The sequence below is a fragment of the Akebia trifoliata genome, unplaced genomic scaffold, assembly GCF_017979445.1.
Source record: "Akebia trifoliata isolate Shusen 1 unplaced genomic scaffold, ASM1797944v1 Contig00425, whole genome shotgun sequence".
In the NCBI taxonomy this organism is placed as follows: Eukaryota; Viridiplantae; Streptophyta; class Magnoliopsida; order Ranunculales; family Lardizabalaceae; genus Akebia; species Akebia trifoliata.
Window position 1 is genome coordinate 7,919 of NW_028237019.1, and position 13,897 is coordinate 21,815.

General features: G+C 36.6%; 1 protein-coding gene across 2 annotated transcripts; it reads left to right on the top strand.

Annotated features, from left to right (window-relative positions):
- Positions 1–276: 276 nt before the first annotated feature.
- On the top strand, positions 277–11,509 carry LOC147381470 (nudix hydrolase 3-like). Of its 2 annotated transcripts, XM_086430375.1 has the most exons (6): positions 277–402; positions 10,119–10,213; positions 10,308–10,398; positions 10,486–10,632; positions 11,298–11,388; positions 11,422–11,509. In XM_086430375.1, exons 1-5 carry the CDS (start codon positions 292–294, stop codon positions 11,358–11,360), a joined length of 507 nt encoding a protein of 168 aa, XP_086286501.1. In that variant the 5' UTR covers positions 277–291; the 3' UTR covers positions 11,361–11,388; positions 11,422–11,509. The 2 variants fall into 2 exon arrangements, with proteins under 2 accessions (XP_086286501.1, XP_086286500.1); XM_086430374.1 differs by having other exon boundaries at positions 11,298–11,509.
- Positions 11,510–13,897: the final 2,388 nt, after the last annotated feature.

Below are 13,897 nucleotides of genomic sequence, written 5' to 3' on the forward strand. Positions count from 1 at the left end.
CTCTGTGTAATGTTTTTTCTCTTGATCGATTGAGTTACTAGTAATGTGCATGGCTACCCAATTGTCACAATCATAATCGCAAAAGTCGCGTTTAAAATGTGTTTTTTTAAACGTCATTTTTAATGGGTTATGTGAAATTTACTAGGCATGTACTTTTCCTATTACTAAGAAATTTTTAATTGGATATTTGAATTTCGGGGTGGCATTAACACTTGTCAATAGTTGAAAATTTTGTTGAAATATCAACATGACAGAGAAGCCATTATCTATAGCAAACATTGTTTAACTGACATGCTTATCTTTGTTGGTATGAAAAAGGAACTTCAAGAACTCCACTCGGCTTTGGAGGAAGCAAAAGCAGATATCGTTGGCCTTTGGGCACTTAAATTTCTCATCAACCAGGTTAGAGACTTCGATTGAGTTATGTTTTTACCTTTCAAAAAAAAAAAATCTAGTTGTGCTTTTAATTCATATTGTTTGATCTTGATAACAATGGACCATATGTAGGATGGGTAGATTTTTTTTAATGACCAATGGTAGGTTAATTTAGAGGGAAATTTTCCAAAAAATGATAATGCATCAAGGTTATATATGTATGGATCAAAACATATCATACCTTATATGGAATTAAGTACTAGAATTGAATTCTGTTTTTTTGGGCAAATCACAAAAATGTTACTTACCAATTCTAGATTAAGTTTGGCAATGTGAAAAGAATTTTGATTTTTGTACAAACCCGAAATATGGGTCACAAATGGTTGAGATCCTATAATTTTACCTTGATCCCCATGCCGATAGGGTACACCTGTAGCGCCCCTAAAATCTAACACGAATCCCCATGACTCCATGCTAGAATCCAATGCACTAAAACCACACTCCTAAAGATGGTAATAAAGTAAATAAGCAATACGATGAAACAATATAATATCACAGCGGTACACCCATAGTTATTTCACCTATTATTTTGACATGTCTATCAATGCTTCTTCGAACATTTCCTATCCTCATTTATGGGAAATACTTGACCCATCTTCAGGTTGTGCCTTAGCATGTTCTAATCTCAAGGTGATATATTTTTTTTTATTCTAGGGAAAAAATGTTTTTCTTGCCCCCACAACTCTTCCTCCTTTTGGGATACCAATGAAATTACCGGCTTTGACCGTGTCTAGTCCTAAAGGGGGTGAATAGGAAAATTTTAAATTATTTTCAATTTAAACTAAGGAAACAGTGAGTTTGACTAAATACTTTCCTAAGTTGATTCACCGGGTCCCAGAATCACTCTGTCTTGATGTGCAATTGTTGAATTTAATACTAAAATTCATCATATCTAATTCGTGTCATTCATAGCATTGTCATACATAGCATAATATTCATTCATGGCATTCATTCATTTAAGTGTAAGTTCATAGAGGCACTTGCACAAACACAAGAAGCGTAGTTTTATAGTGGTTTGACAACGTGCCTACGTCTAGTCCCAAAATTCCTTCTTTTGGAACTTGGTGATCAATATCAAAAAAGGTTTATGGTTTCCCTCTAACCGTTTACACAAAATTTTTATACCTAGGCTAAATTCTAAAACTTTAGGATCAAGAGAATCGCATTCTCCCGAAATGGTGAGTTTTGTGTCTCGGAAACTCATGAACCTCTACTTTTGTTAAGAGTCCTAGATTCTAACCAGAGCTTGGTTTTTAGGGTTGAACCAAGTAACCTCTTACAGTGATTTTGAAATGAAAAACAAAATAACAAAGACTTACTCAATTGCTAGACATATGTCGATCACATTTTTGAGGTCTTTGAATCCTTGAGTCCACGAGAGCTTTTTCGACGGTCCGATGTTCCAATCACGCCTGCAAGTTTTTCAACTCTTCGTACTTCACTCCTTCCTTCAACTTCAGCTCCTTGTTCTAATAGATGAGCCAATGTGATCAAGGGTTGAGGTAATGTGAAGAAGGTTCTAGGTGAGAGGCATAGAGGAGGTTGAGGATGGTCTCAACTAAATCTAGGTTCTCAAGGGTGTTGAAGATGCTCCAAAGTGTATAGGGGAGCTGGGAGCTCAAATCCTCAAGAATGATCAAGCCCAAGTGAAGCCAATGCTTCTCAATATAAAGAAACAAAGTTGGCAACAACTCTATGATCGGTGGCACTGAAAATCAGTTCGGTGGTACCGAAAATTGCAACGATTATATTTTTGACCGTTGGGTACTTTCAGTGTAATCGAATAGACACCCATTCTGTTAATCGAAAAGAGCTGATTTTTGGTGGCAAGGGGAGATTTTCGGTGGCACCGAAATTACTATTCTTAGAACTATAAAATACCATTTTTCAGACATTTTATGTTTTCTGAAATTCCGATGATCAATCAAGTTGGAAAACTACACATTTTTACTAATAATAATTGACCTAAAGATCATCTTGGTGAAGGGGCATGGTTTCGGTGGTCTTATTACCTTTTTTGGTCTTGAGCACACATGAAACGTTTCGTTGAAGTGTTTGACCTTGCGTGTTGTTGTCGATGTCTTCACATGCTTTCCAATAGGAGCAAAATTGACATACACCAAAATCTCAGGATTGACAAAAACACAGTATTAACAACCAATGCCATGCCCTTGGGTCTTTAGATTTCTTCTCGCACATCACTCATTAGGCATTAATATTCTGCCAATTCTTTCAAGGTATCGTATTTGGTAAAAGTAATTGTGCTTGCCCTTTTTCGATCTTTAAGGCACCTTTTGGTCTTTTCTCGGGATCATTATTGTGCCTACTCAGTTTTGCATAAGATGTAAATGTCAGAGATGTTACATTTTGCTTATTAATTATTCCTAGCCTTTATAAATTGGGTGAGTTTGGACTTGATACTTCTTACTTTCCATCTTCATCCTCAAGTGTTGGAATGATTTTCCTATGTGGAGCTGTAAAAGCTTTCCTATTCTCCTATCCCAGAATTAAGTAAAAACACTTTGCTTGACCTTCTTTCTTTTTTTTATTTTTCCATGACTTCATTGATGGTTGAAGATTCTTTTCGTTAGAACCTTTTAGATCCAAATATAGCATACTTTTATGTCAAAAAAAAAAAAATAGCATACTTAATATATGTTGGATAAAGTGTCATGATCGGGTGGAGACTCAGGTGAGACTTATTTCTACATGGATTAGCTTCAATTGAAACTTCTGTTTTCTTCTGAATTTAAGGATCTCCTCATTTTTTTGAGCATTTCCCGAGGAATGAACTACAACTTTGACCTTGTTGCATATGGCATCATACATTTGAAAGAGGAAGGCGAGCACGATCCTCTCTTCATCATGAATGATACTGATATTTAATGAATGTGTGTGTGTGTGTGTATGTGTGTGCGTGCTAGTGCTAAGCAAGCAAATGAAATTAAATAAATAATAAAAAATGATTACAGATCATTTAGGGTCATACCCCTATTACCAAGTGGACTCCAAAAAGAAGACAACAAAAGTGGCAAAAAGAAAAGAAAAAAATGTGGGGAAAGATTCCACCCCCATTGCTTGTTGGTTATTGAAAATCCAAATCCTTGAGTATGACCAATATTGAGCCCACGGTGGAGCTTGTATTGTGACCGTTTGAAGCCCCAATAGAGGTCACCAATGATTGACTTAAGTAGATCTCCTCTTTTGGGACAATGTCCCAGTAAGACTTGATCTTCACTTCTATGCTTCTTTCTGGGAAGTTCTTCATTAGCAATGGGCATTTGGCTGGTAAGGTATGACAGGGAAACTTTGGAGACTAGGTAATATTTTTGTAGATAGTGGGATGGTTAGTTGGTGAGACTAGATATGGAGTAACACAAACATACAATTTCGGAGAGTTCTTTTGGAGCCCCAAAGGACTTAGAATAAGTAGGACCAAGATGGAGTATATAGTGTATAACTCAAAGGATAATGCATAGAGAAAGGAATGGGAAGTTTAACCTGATGGCTAGTAAACATCCCAGAGTGATTGAGAGAACTCAATAATCATTTAATTACTAAGCCCTAATTAGGCTTTAAAGGTGATTACATATTCTCATAAGTGGAAAAGACTAAAAAGGACAACAAAAATAAAAACATTAATAAATAGAGTTATTCAACACTCCCTCTCAAGTTGGTGCATGAATATCGGCAACGCCCAACTTGGACAAGACATTTTCAAAGGCAGTTTTGCTAATACCTTTAGTAAGAATATCGGCAAGTTGTTGAGATGTAGGAACAAAGGGAGTGCAAATCTGCCAAAAAACAATTCTCTCTAATGAAAGGTCGATCAACTTTGATATACTTCGTTTTGTCATGCCAAATTGGATTTTCTGCTATGTTAATAGCTGATTTATCATCACAATATAGTGAAAATGGGATTGTCATAAGAAAACCAAATCAGCTAGTAAGGTCTTGAGTTACAATAACTCACACACTCCAAGTGCCATAACTCTGTACTCTGACTCAGCATTGGACCGAGAAATCACGTCCTATTTCTTACTGCGCTAAGTTACCTAGTTGCCACCAACTTTAGTACAGTACCTAGAAATGGACCGTCTATCAGTCACTGAACCAACATAATTTGCCTTAGTCCATGCCTCAACACGAAGATGACCATGATTATTGAACAAAATACCGCGACCAGGATATCCCTTAAGATATCTAAGAATACAATAGACAACAGTAAGATGGGATGTGCGAGGAGAGTACATAAACTGACTTACAACACTAACAACATAAATAATATTAAAACGAGTCATAGACAAGTAGATCAATTTTTTCACAAGATGCCGATACTGACCAATATTCGACAAACACTCTCCCTCAGAATCAGCAAACCTGTGATTTTTCTCAATAGGAGTATCGGCGGGACGAGAACCTAGTTGACCGTAGTCACTAAGTAAATCAATGACATATTTACGCTGAGAGATAAAGATACCAGATTGGGACCGTGCAATCTCAATGCCTAAAAAATAACGAAGATGCTCAAGGTCCTTAATTTCAAATTGATGACCTAAGTAAGATTTTACTGTTGTCATGCCGTCACAATCTTCTTCAGTAAGCACAATATCATCCACAAACAATCAGAGCGACAGTTTTTCCTTGGGAGTGACACAGGAAAAAAGTATGATCAATAGAACTCTGATGGAAATCAAACTGATGCCTTGCCTTAGTAAAGCGCTCAGACCATGCGCAAGGAACCTGCTTTAGTCTATAGAGAGAACGACGAAGATGATAGACATGTCCAGAGGAAGCAGGTGTAAGAAAATCAGGAGGTTGGACCATATAGACTTCTTCCTAAAGATCATCATTAAGAAATGCATTCTTGACATCTAACTGAAAGAGGGGCCACCCTCTGATAGCAGCAATAGAAAAGAAAACTCGAATGGTGGTCATCTTGGTAACAAGAGCAAATGTCTCCTGATTATGAATTCCATAAGTCTAGGCATAACCTCTAGCCACTAGACGGGCCTTATAACGAGCAATAGAACCATCAGGATTATGCTTAATGGCGAACACCTAACGGCATCCCACAACTTTCCTCCCAGACGGAAGAGGAACTAGTTCCCAAGTCTGAGTTTTTTTAAGAGCATTCAATTCATCAATCATAGCTGCTCGCCACTCAGGATGGACAATAGCCTCTAAAACAATATTAGGAAGAGAAACAACGGAAACAAAAACAAGAAAACTCCAATAAGAGGGTGTGAGAGCAGAATCAGATACATAATTAGAAATGAGATAAGTACAAGTGTGCTTACCCTTGTGAGTAGCGATAGGACAATCATCACAAGGGACAGTAGAAGGCGGAGTTGGAGGCAAGGAAACGAGCTGGTCTATCATAGAAGTGATAGTAGTATTGCGGGGCTGCCGAGAGTAACCCTGCAATCGATGAGGTGATGGACTGACAAGAAATGTAGAAGGAGGAACAGGCATGGGAAGAGGAAATAATAAGGCAGAGATGTCATCATCAGGGGTATCTAGAGGAAACCACTTAGATTGAATATCAATTGACCCAATGTAGTATGGGACATACTCAAAGAAAGAGACATCTCGAGAAATGAAACGCCTTCAAAAGGGAGGATGATAACAGCAGTATCCTTTCTGAATAGAGGAATAACCTAAAAAAATACATTTTTTGAAAAAAACAGAAGCACCCAAACACATGCGGAGGAAGTGAAAAAAATGAATCATCTGGATGGAGCTATAGGAAGGGAGTGGCGAACTGAAGAACTCGGGAGGGGTTTCGATTAATAAGGTAAACAACAGTAAGAACTGCATCAATCCAATAGGATTGTGGCATGTTTATGCCAATAGAGAAGGTACATGATATTTCCAGAATATGGTGATTTTTCCTTTCTGATCGACTATTTTGCTGAGGAGTCGTAACATTGGATATTTGATGCTCAATGCCATACTCTAAACAAAGCTTCAATACTTCATTATAGGTGTATTCCATACCATAATCATAACAGAAAGTCTTGACAGTACGATCAAACTGGGTATGAATCATAGCAAGAAATTGCTTGAAAATCCCATATACTTCACTCTTGTGTTTCATAAGATAAACTCAAGTGGTACGACTGTGGTCATCGATGAACAAAACAAAATATTGAAAACCAATAGTGGTTGTGACGGGAGAAGGACCCCATACATTAGAATATATTAGGTCAAACGGAGCAGGTGCAATAATATTCATACTAATAAGATAATGAGAATGAACATGTTTAACTAATTGACAAATTTCACAAGAAAAATCAACCAAATTGGCATTATTAAATAAAGTAGGGAACATGTGTTTCAAATATCCAAAGAAAATATGGCCTAAACGTAAGTGTCAACGCATTGCCTTATTAGTCTAACTACTACTACTAAGCTGAGAAATAGAATGGGTGCTAGGTAAAACAGGTGCGTCCAAGAGATACAAGCCATTCACTTAACGTCCAGTGCCAATTGTTCTCTTCAACTCCAGATCCTAAAAGACACAATGAGAGGGAAAAAAGATTACACTGCAATTCAAATGTTTGGTAATATTACTAATAGAGATAAGATAGTAAGTTGAGGAACATGCAGTGTATTAGTTAAGGATAAAAGTGTAATAGAAAAATGATCTTAACCAACGATAATAGATAAAGAATCATCATCAAGGGGAACCTTGTGATGACTAGAACAAACACTATAGGTTTTGAATAGGAAGGACGTACCGATCATGTTATCTGAGGTAGCAGAATCAATAATCCAGGATGAGGAAATGGTGGAAACACTGTGTAGATGCAAAGGTACTTGAGTGAACAAAAATAGAGACCGGCTGAGATGAAGTCTCCATTTGATTGAAAAATTGCCTGAACTCGTCAATCGTTGAGACAGTTGACGTTGCTGATTAGGATGACTATGAAGCGCATAGCAACGGACCTTCACGTGACCCAACTTTCGACAATGATCACACTTATGTCGTTGATGTATAGGCAAAGATCGACTGTGAGGTTGTGGAGAAGGTATGCGAGCAAGCTTTGTAGAGTGGTCTCGAGAAGAGTGAGGTAGGATTGTTGTACGACGACTCTCATCAGCTAAGACATAAGAATATGTAGTTTGTAGGGACGGAAAGGAATCCATACCCAATAAATGAACTCTTAGATTATTAAACTCATCCTGGAGACCGGCTAGAAACTGAAAGACTCGATTCTTATCCATAATCGACGCATATAATACCTCATCGAGAGGGTCCTTCTAAGCATAGGACGCGAAATAAAAGGTCAACTCTTCCCATTGAGCACGAAGTTGTGATATATAGGTGGTGATTGAAGAGTCACCTTGTGAAAGGCGGGAAATCTCACGCTTTAAGTTCAAGATTCGAACATTGTTTTGACGTTGTGAGTAAATACTCTCTGTGGACTCCCATATCTGGCTTGCAGTCTTAGAGAACATAAAACCAGCAGTAATGTGTGGTTGCATAGATGTAACCTGTCAAGAACGGACCATAGAGTCATTAGCAAACTATTGGGGGTAAGTAGTGTCAGTTGGTGGAGGTTGTTTTTCTGCCCCTGTAAAGTAATTGATTTTTCCTTTTCCACCAATAAACATTTCGATCGTGCCCAAAGAAGATAATTAGGACCATCTAATTTTAAGGTGGTAATTTGGATGCTTGGAAAGTCGGTCGAACGAGAGGGAAGACCACCCGATCCATCACTATTACTAGTGATCGAGGAAAAATATGTCTCAGAGGCCATCAAATAGTCGATGTGCTTTGGTTTGAAGAGAGTTCAAATAAGAAACTGATCGCAGCACCCTAAAGGTGGCAATACACAATCTTAAGACGTGGAAAGTGATCAAATACTGTTGTAGGTGACCAGAATAGTAATTAACTCAATCGTAGGGCACCAAGGGACAGTTCTGCCGCTGTCGTAAGCTTCAAACAACAAGTTGATGTTGTTGTTACCTTCAAACAACCACACTGATGTGAGCACAGCCCCAAAACAGCCTTGCTGCTATGATCGCAAACCAAAGGCACCCCAGGTGCTGTCATAAGCCTCCACAGGCTATGCCGTTGTTGTCGCAAGTCTTCAAAGGCACCGCAGGTGCTGTCGCAAGTCTCCACAGACTAATCAGCTGCTATCGCAGGTTGTCAAAGGCATCCACTGACTATGATACTGTCACAACTATTGTCGCAAGGTTCTGTGGATGATCCAAGGGCCATCGTTTTGGCCTAACAACAATTCTATTGTTGCCGTAGGGCTTTAATGTATTCTAACAACTCTATCGCATGGTGCGATAAAACCCCTTTAGGGGTGATGTTTTAATCCAAGACGAGAAGTGTCTTTCAAGACCTGTTGAATATGGATTTAAGAGAGGAGGGGGACGATGGGGTTTGTAGCAAGGAGGGGTGGGGGCGATGAGGTAGGTTTTGATACCAAGTTGAATTGAGAGAACTCAATAATCATTTAATTATTAAGCCCTAATTAGGTTTTAAAGGTGATTACATATTCTCATAAGTGGAAAAGACTAAAAAGGACAACAAAAATAAAAACACTAAAAAATAGAGTTATTCAACAAATGGAGAGAGATTGAGATAGATAGTTTCCTTAGAATTAAAGCTATATGGGTAATGGGGAGGTGTGATTCTGAAGTGCTCTTTCGGATGTAGCTTAATCAAATTGAAAGGAAAATTTTAGAGGAACCTAGTAAGACTTGACTATGTGTTATGGAGTGAAATGTTGTACGATCAAGAAACATGTTCATAGATTGGGCACAACTTGGATGAGGATGCTAAGATGGATGAGTTGATAGACAGAAAAGATTAAATTAGAAATAAACTCATTTATGAAAATGTGGGAGTAGCCTTAATAGGTGATAAACGAAGGGAAAGTCGATTGAGATGGTTTGATCATTTGCAACTTGGACCGACAACCTTCTTTGTTAGAAGGAACACATGCAAGTTGAAGCTTCTAGAGGACTGAAAGGATGACTAGGAAAGGACATTGGATTGATGGAGTGGAATGGAAATACTTGAATTAATAGAAAACATGGATTGGAGAGAAATGAATGAAGCAATGTGAATTGTTCCACCTTATTACAATTTTTTGGGATAAGGCTTTGATGATGAACATAATGATGATCACCAGGCAATTTTTCATCAACAAAATTCTTCGAAGGCGGCCATCTTCTTGGTGTGTCAATGTTGACAAACTCATAGTGCTCAAAGATACACATTCGTTTGATGGAGACAAGTAAGAATTGCAATTCAGTGCATGAGATACACCACATCATTAACAATGCCACTTCAATCTACAGCGTGAATAACGAGCACGGTTGATTAATTATAACCACACATTTATTGTTCAAATAATCAATAGATTGGATGGTTACAATTTGTTGATTAGATTGCAATTCATAGTAGTAAGCTTATTTCATGGGGGTTTAGCCATTGGTACTTTATATTCCCTCTGAAATAAAATGCTCACAATTTCCAAATCGAGTCATTCTACTAAAGCTGAAGGTAATAAACTTGTTTGTTTCTTCTCTAATGTTGAAAGTTATTTCTCCAATAAATAACTTAAAATTTTTGTTCTCTTTGATAGTCTTCTAATTTTAAGGCCTAAAATGTTTATTGGGATCTATTTGATGAATTTTCTCTCTCCTTGCTGCAGGGATTGCTTCCGAAAACCTTGGTAAAGTCTATGTATGTTTCTTTCCTTGCGGGATGCTTCCGATCAATACGTTTTGGGTTAGACGAAGCACATGGGTAGTTACTGATCGTTTTATCTTACTTAATGGCCCGTTAAGTGTTTACTGCTACTGCATTCAATTTTTGACTGATTTGTTACTAAATGAACCAGAAAAGGACAAGCTTTGCAGTTTAATTGGTTATTCGAGAAAGGAGCTTTTATTTTACACTCAGATGGGACATTTTCTGTCAATTTTGCCGAGGTACCATTCCATAGTTCCTGAGTTTTACAATTTAGAGTTCTCAAGGAACAAATTTCCAAGGCATAAAATTTGTTGTGCTATTGAAAGGTTGAAGGAGCTGTTGAGGGCTTAAGCAGGGAGATACTAACAATACAGGCAAAAGGTGACAAAGCTGCTGCAAAGGCACTCCTTCAGGAATACTGCGAAATGACGCAACCATTGCGAGTCGCACTTGATAGACTGGAAAAAATTAAGGTATGGTGCTCTGTTCTTAAATGCAAATCAATAAGGTTTTATTATTGTTAAAAAGGATATTTTTTGTAGTTTTGAAAACTAACAACCTTGATTATCGGGATTATGGAGTCATGGGTTGCGATTTTATTTGTTTTTGACCAAAATGACCTGATTATATTAAGTTTAAATGCAAAGTGGGGAGCATTTATGAGATCCAAATTTTGGTCTCTTGTGGCAAATCGTTTTCCTAGGGGGGAGCAGTGAGAAAAGATTTTCCACTTGAAGAAGCAAATCTTATGGGCAATGCAAATCCTTACCCCGCTTTTTAAATTTACTTTGCTGTCAAACACGGTGAAATACGAGTTTTCCACAGTAAATGATTTGCCAGTGTTTTGCCTTGCAATCAAAGTTGCGTTTATTTGTAACGACCACAAGAGATAAGTGCTTATTCTAAATTCTAGTATTATAAATGAGAAATGGCCATGCATAAACACAGTGCCAAAGATACTAGGTGTGTTCAATGTTTTTAACTTAGAGATTCGTTTATAAATGATCAATGATGCCACGAAGCATCACTTTAATAATCATCATCATCATCATCAAACATGTTTTTTTTAAGCCCCCTATTTTCATAATATTAACGAAACTGAAATTTGGTCATGTTAATCATCTGCCATTGATTTCAGGTACCAGTGGACATCGTTCCCATATTTAGTGCTGCTGACAAAATATTGCAGAAAAATCTTTAGAAGACAAGCCTTGTCTCCCTCCCTTCTTTCAAGCTGAAGGGTGCCCCGTTGACTTATTTGATCAATAATGATTTTATTCCTATTGTTGACTTTATTTATTATTAATGTCACTTCCATACTTTCAAGCTAGAAATACACTTTCATCTTTATCCATGACTCATAGTTCGTAATGATCGCCCATTGGTAATTGTGGGGAGTTCGGTCGGGTAGGGTGGAGGGGTTCAGGAATAATTCGGCAATAGAAAGCTTTGGAAAAAGTCGATAAAGTTGGGAAAATATCGGATAAATTAAAAAATAAAAATGATTTTTTGAGTTTAAAAAATGTGTATATATATATATATGGGTCGGGTTCCGAAGACTCACATTACGACACACCGTTTTGTCTTGTATGGGCAAAAATGTTTGGAATGGGCTGATTTTTTGTGAGGATGATCTCTATGGTGAGGAGATCATCCTTGTCAAAAATCAGCTCATTATGAAACTTCTAGCCCCATGTTTACAAGTTGAAAAATTTTAGATCGTCCAATTTTTGTAAATCAATTTTGATGGGGTTAGAAGTTTTGGAATGAGATGATTTTTTGTCAGGATGATCCCCTCATCACAGAGATCATCCTCACAAAAAATTAGCCCATCCAAACATTTTTGCCCATATAAGACAAATGGTGTGTCGCAATGTGAGTCATAATAGGGGTCGTAATAATGTTATCCTATATATATATATATATATATATATATATATATATATATATATATATATATATGGGTAGCGTTCTTTTGACAAAATCTTAGATAACATTTTAGATAAAATTTTGTCTTATATGGGTTAAAATTTTTAGAATGGGCTGATTTTTTGTGGGTCAGCACTATAGTTAGTAGATCATCCTCACAAAAAATCAGACAATTTTGAAACTTCTAACCCCATAAAAAATGATTACAAATGAATGGTAAAAATTGACTGTTCACGATTCTTTATCTTATAAATTAAGGTTAGAAATTTTAGAATTGGCTGATTTTTTTTATGAAGATTATTTTCTCACCATAAAGATCATCTTCACAAAAAATCAGCCCATTATGAAAATTTTAGCCCATATGAGACAAAATGTATTATCTAGAATGTTGTTTAGGATTTTGTCAAAAGAACGCCACCCATAAAAAATCAGTCCATTCTAAAATTTCTAACTCTAATTTATAAAATGAATTTTGAACCGTCAATTTTTAAAATTAGTTTATAATCACTTTTCATGGGGTTAGAAGCTTTAGAATTGGCTGATTTTTTGTTGTTGTTGTAAGGATGATCTACTGATTATAGAGATCATCATCATAAAAAATCAGTCCATTTCAAAATTTTTTAATCATATAAGACAAAACTTTGTCTAGAATGTTGTATAGGATTTTGTTAAAATAACGCTACCCATATATACTATATCCACAACGTGTTTTATCCTATTAGCTAAAAGTTTTGGATTGAACTGATTTTTGGTGAGGATGATATCTATGATGAGGAGATCATCATCACCAAAAATCAGCTCAATCCAGGATTTTTAAACTCGTCAAAAGTAATTTTCAAAAAAATGGACTATCCACGATTCTTCAACTCATAAATATGGGGTTTGAAGTTTTAGAATTAGCTTATTTTTTGTGGGGATGATCTCTTTGTCATATAGATCGTCATCACAAAAAATCAGCTCAATTAGAAACTTTTAGCCCATATAGGACAAAACACGTTATAGATATATGAGTAGATATATGTGTACACAGATCTTAATTTATATATATATATATAGAGGGTCATGTTCCTAAGACTCATATTGAGACTCACATTGCGACACACCGTTTTATCTTATATGGGCAAAAATGTTTGGAATGAGCTGATTTTTTGTGAGGATGATCTCTGTGATGAGGGGATCATCCTGGCAAAAAATCATCTCATTCCAAAACTTCTAACCCCATCAAAATTGATTTACAAAAATTGGACGGTCTATAATTTTTCAACAAAAATTGGACGGTCTAGAAGTTTCATAATGAGCTGATTTTTGGCAAGGATGATCTCCTCACCATAGAGATCATCCTCACAAAAAATCAGCCCATTCCAAATATTTTTGCCCATATAAGACAAAACGGTGTGTCGCAATGTGAGTCCCAATATGAGTCTTAGGAACGCTGTTCATATATATATATATATATATATATATATATGGGACATGTTCAGCACCAAACATTTTGGCAAAACATTTTTTAAAACATGAGTTAGAAGTTTTGGAATGGGCTGATTTTTGGTGAGGATGATCTTTACAGTGAGGAGACCATCATCACCAAAAACCAGCCCATTCCAAAACTTCTAACCCCATAAAAAATGGTTTACAAAAAATGGATGGTCCACGATTTTTCAACTTGTAAACATGGGTTAGAAGTTTTGGAATGGGCTGATTTTTGGTGAGGATGATCTCTACGGTGTAAGACAAAAATGGTTGGCTAAAATGTTGGCCAAAATGTTTGGTGTTGAACAGGACCCTCTATATATATATAGGGTCCCGTTC

Coding starts and splice junctions, on each gene's coding strand:
- LOC147381470 (XM_086430374.1), top strand. CDS start 292: ATGCTTATCTTTGTTGGTATGAAAAAGGAACTTCAAGAACTCCACTCG. Junction 403..10,118: donor TTAAATTTCTCATCAACCAG/GTTAGAGACTTC, acceptor TCCTTGCTGCAG/GGATTGCTTCCGAAAACCTT. Junction 10,633..11,297: donor ATAGACTGGAAAAAATTAAG/GTATGGTGCTCT, acceptor CATTGATTTCAG/GTACCAGTGGACATCGTTCC.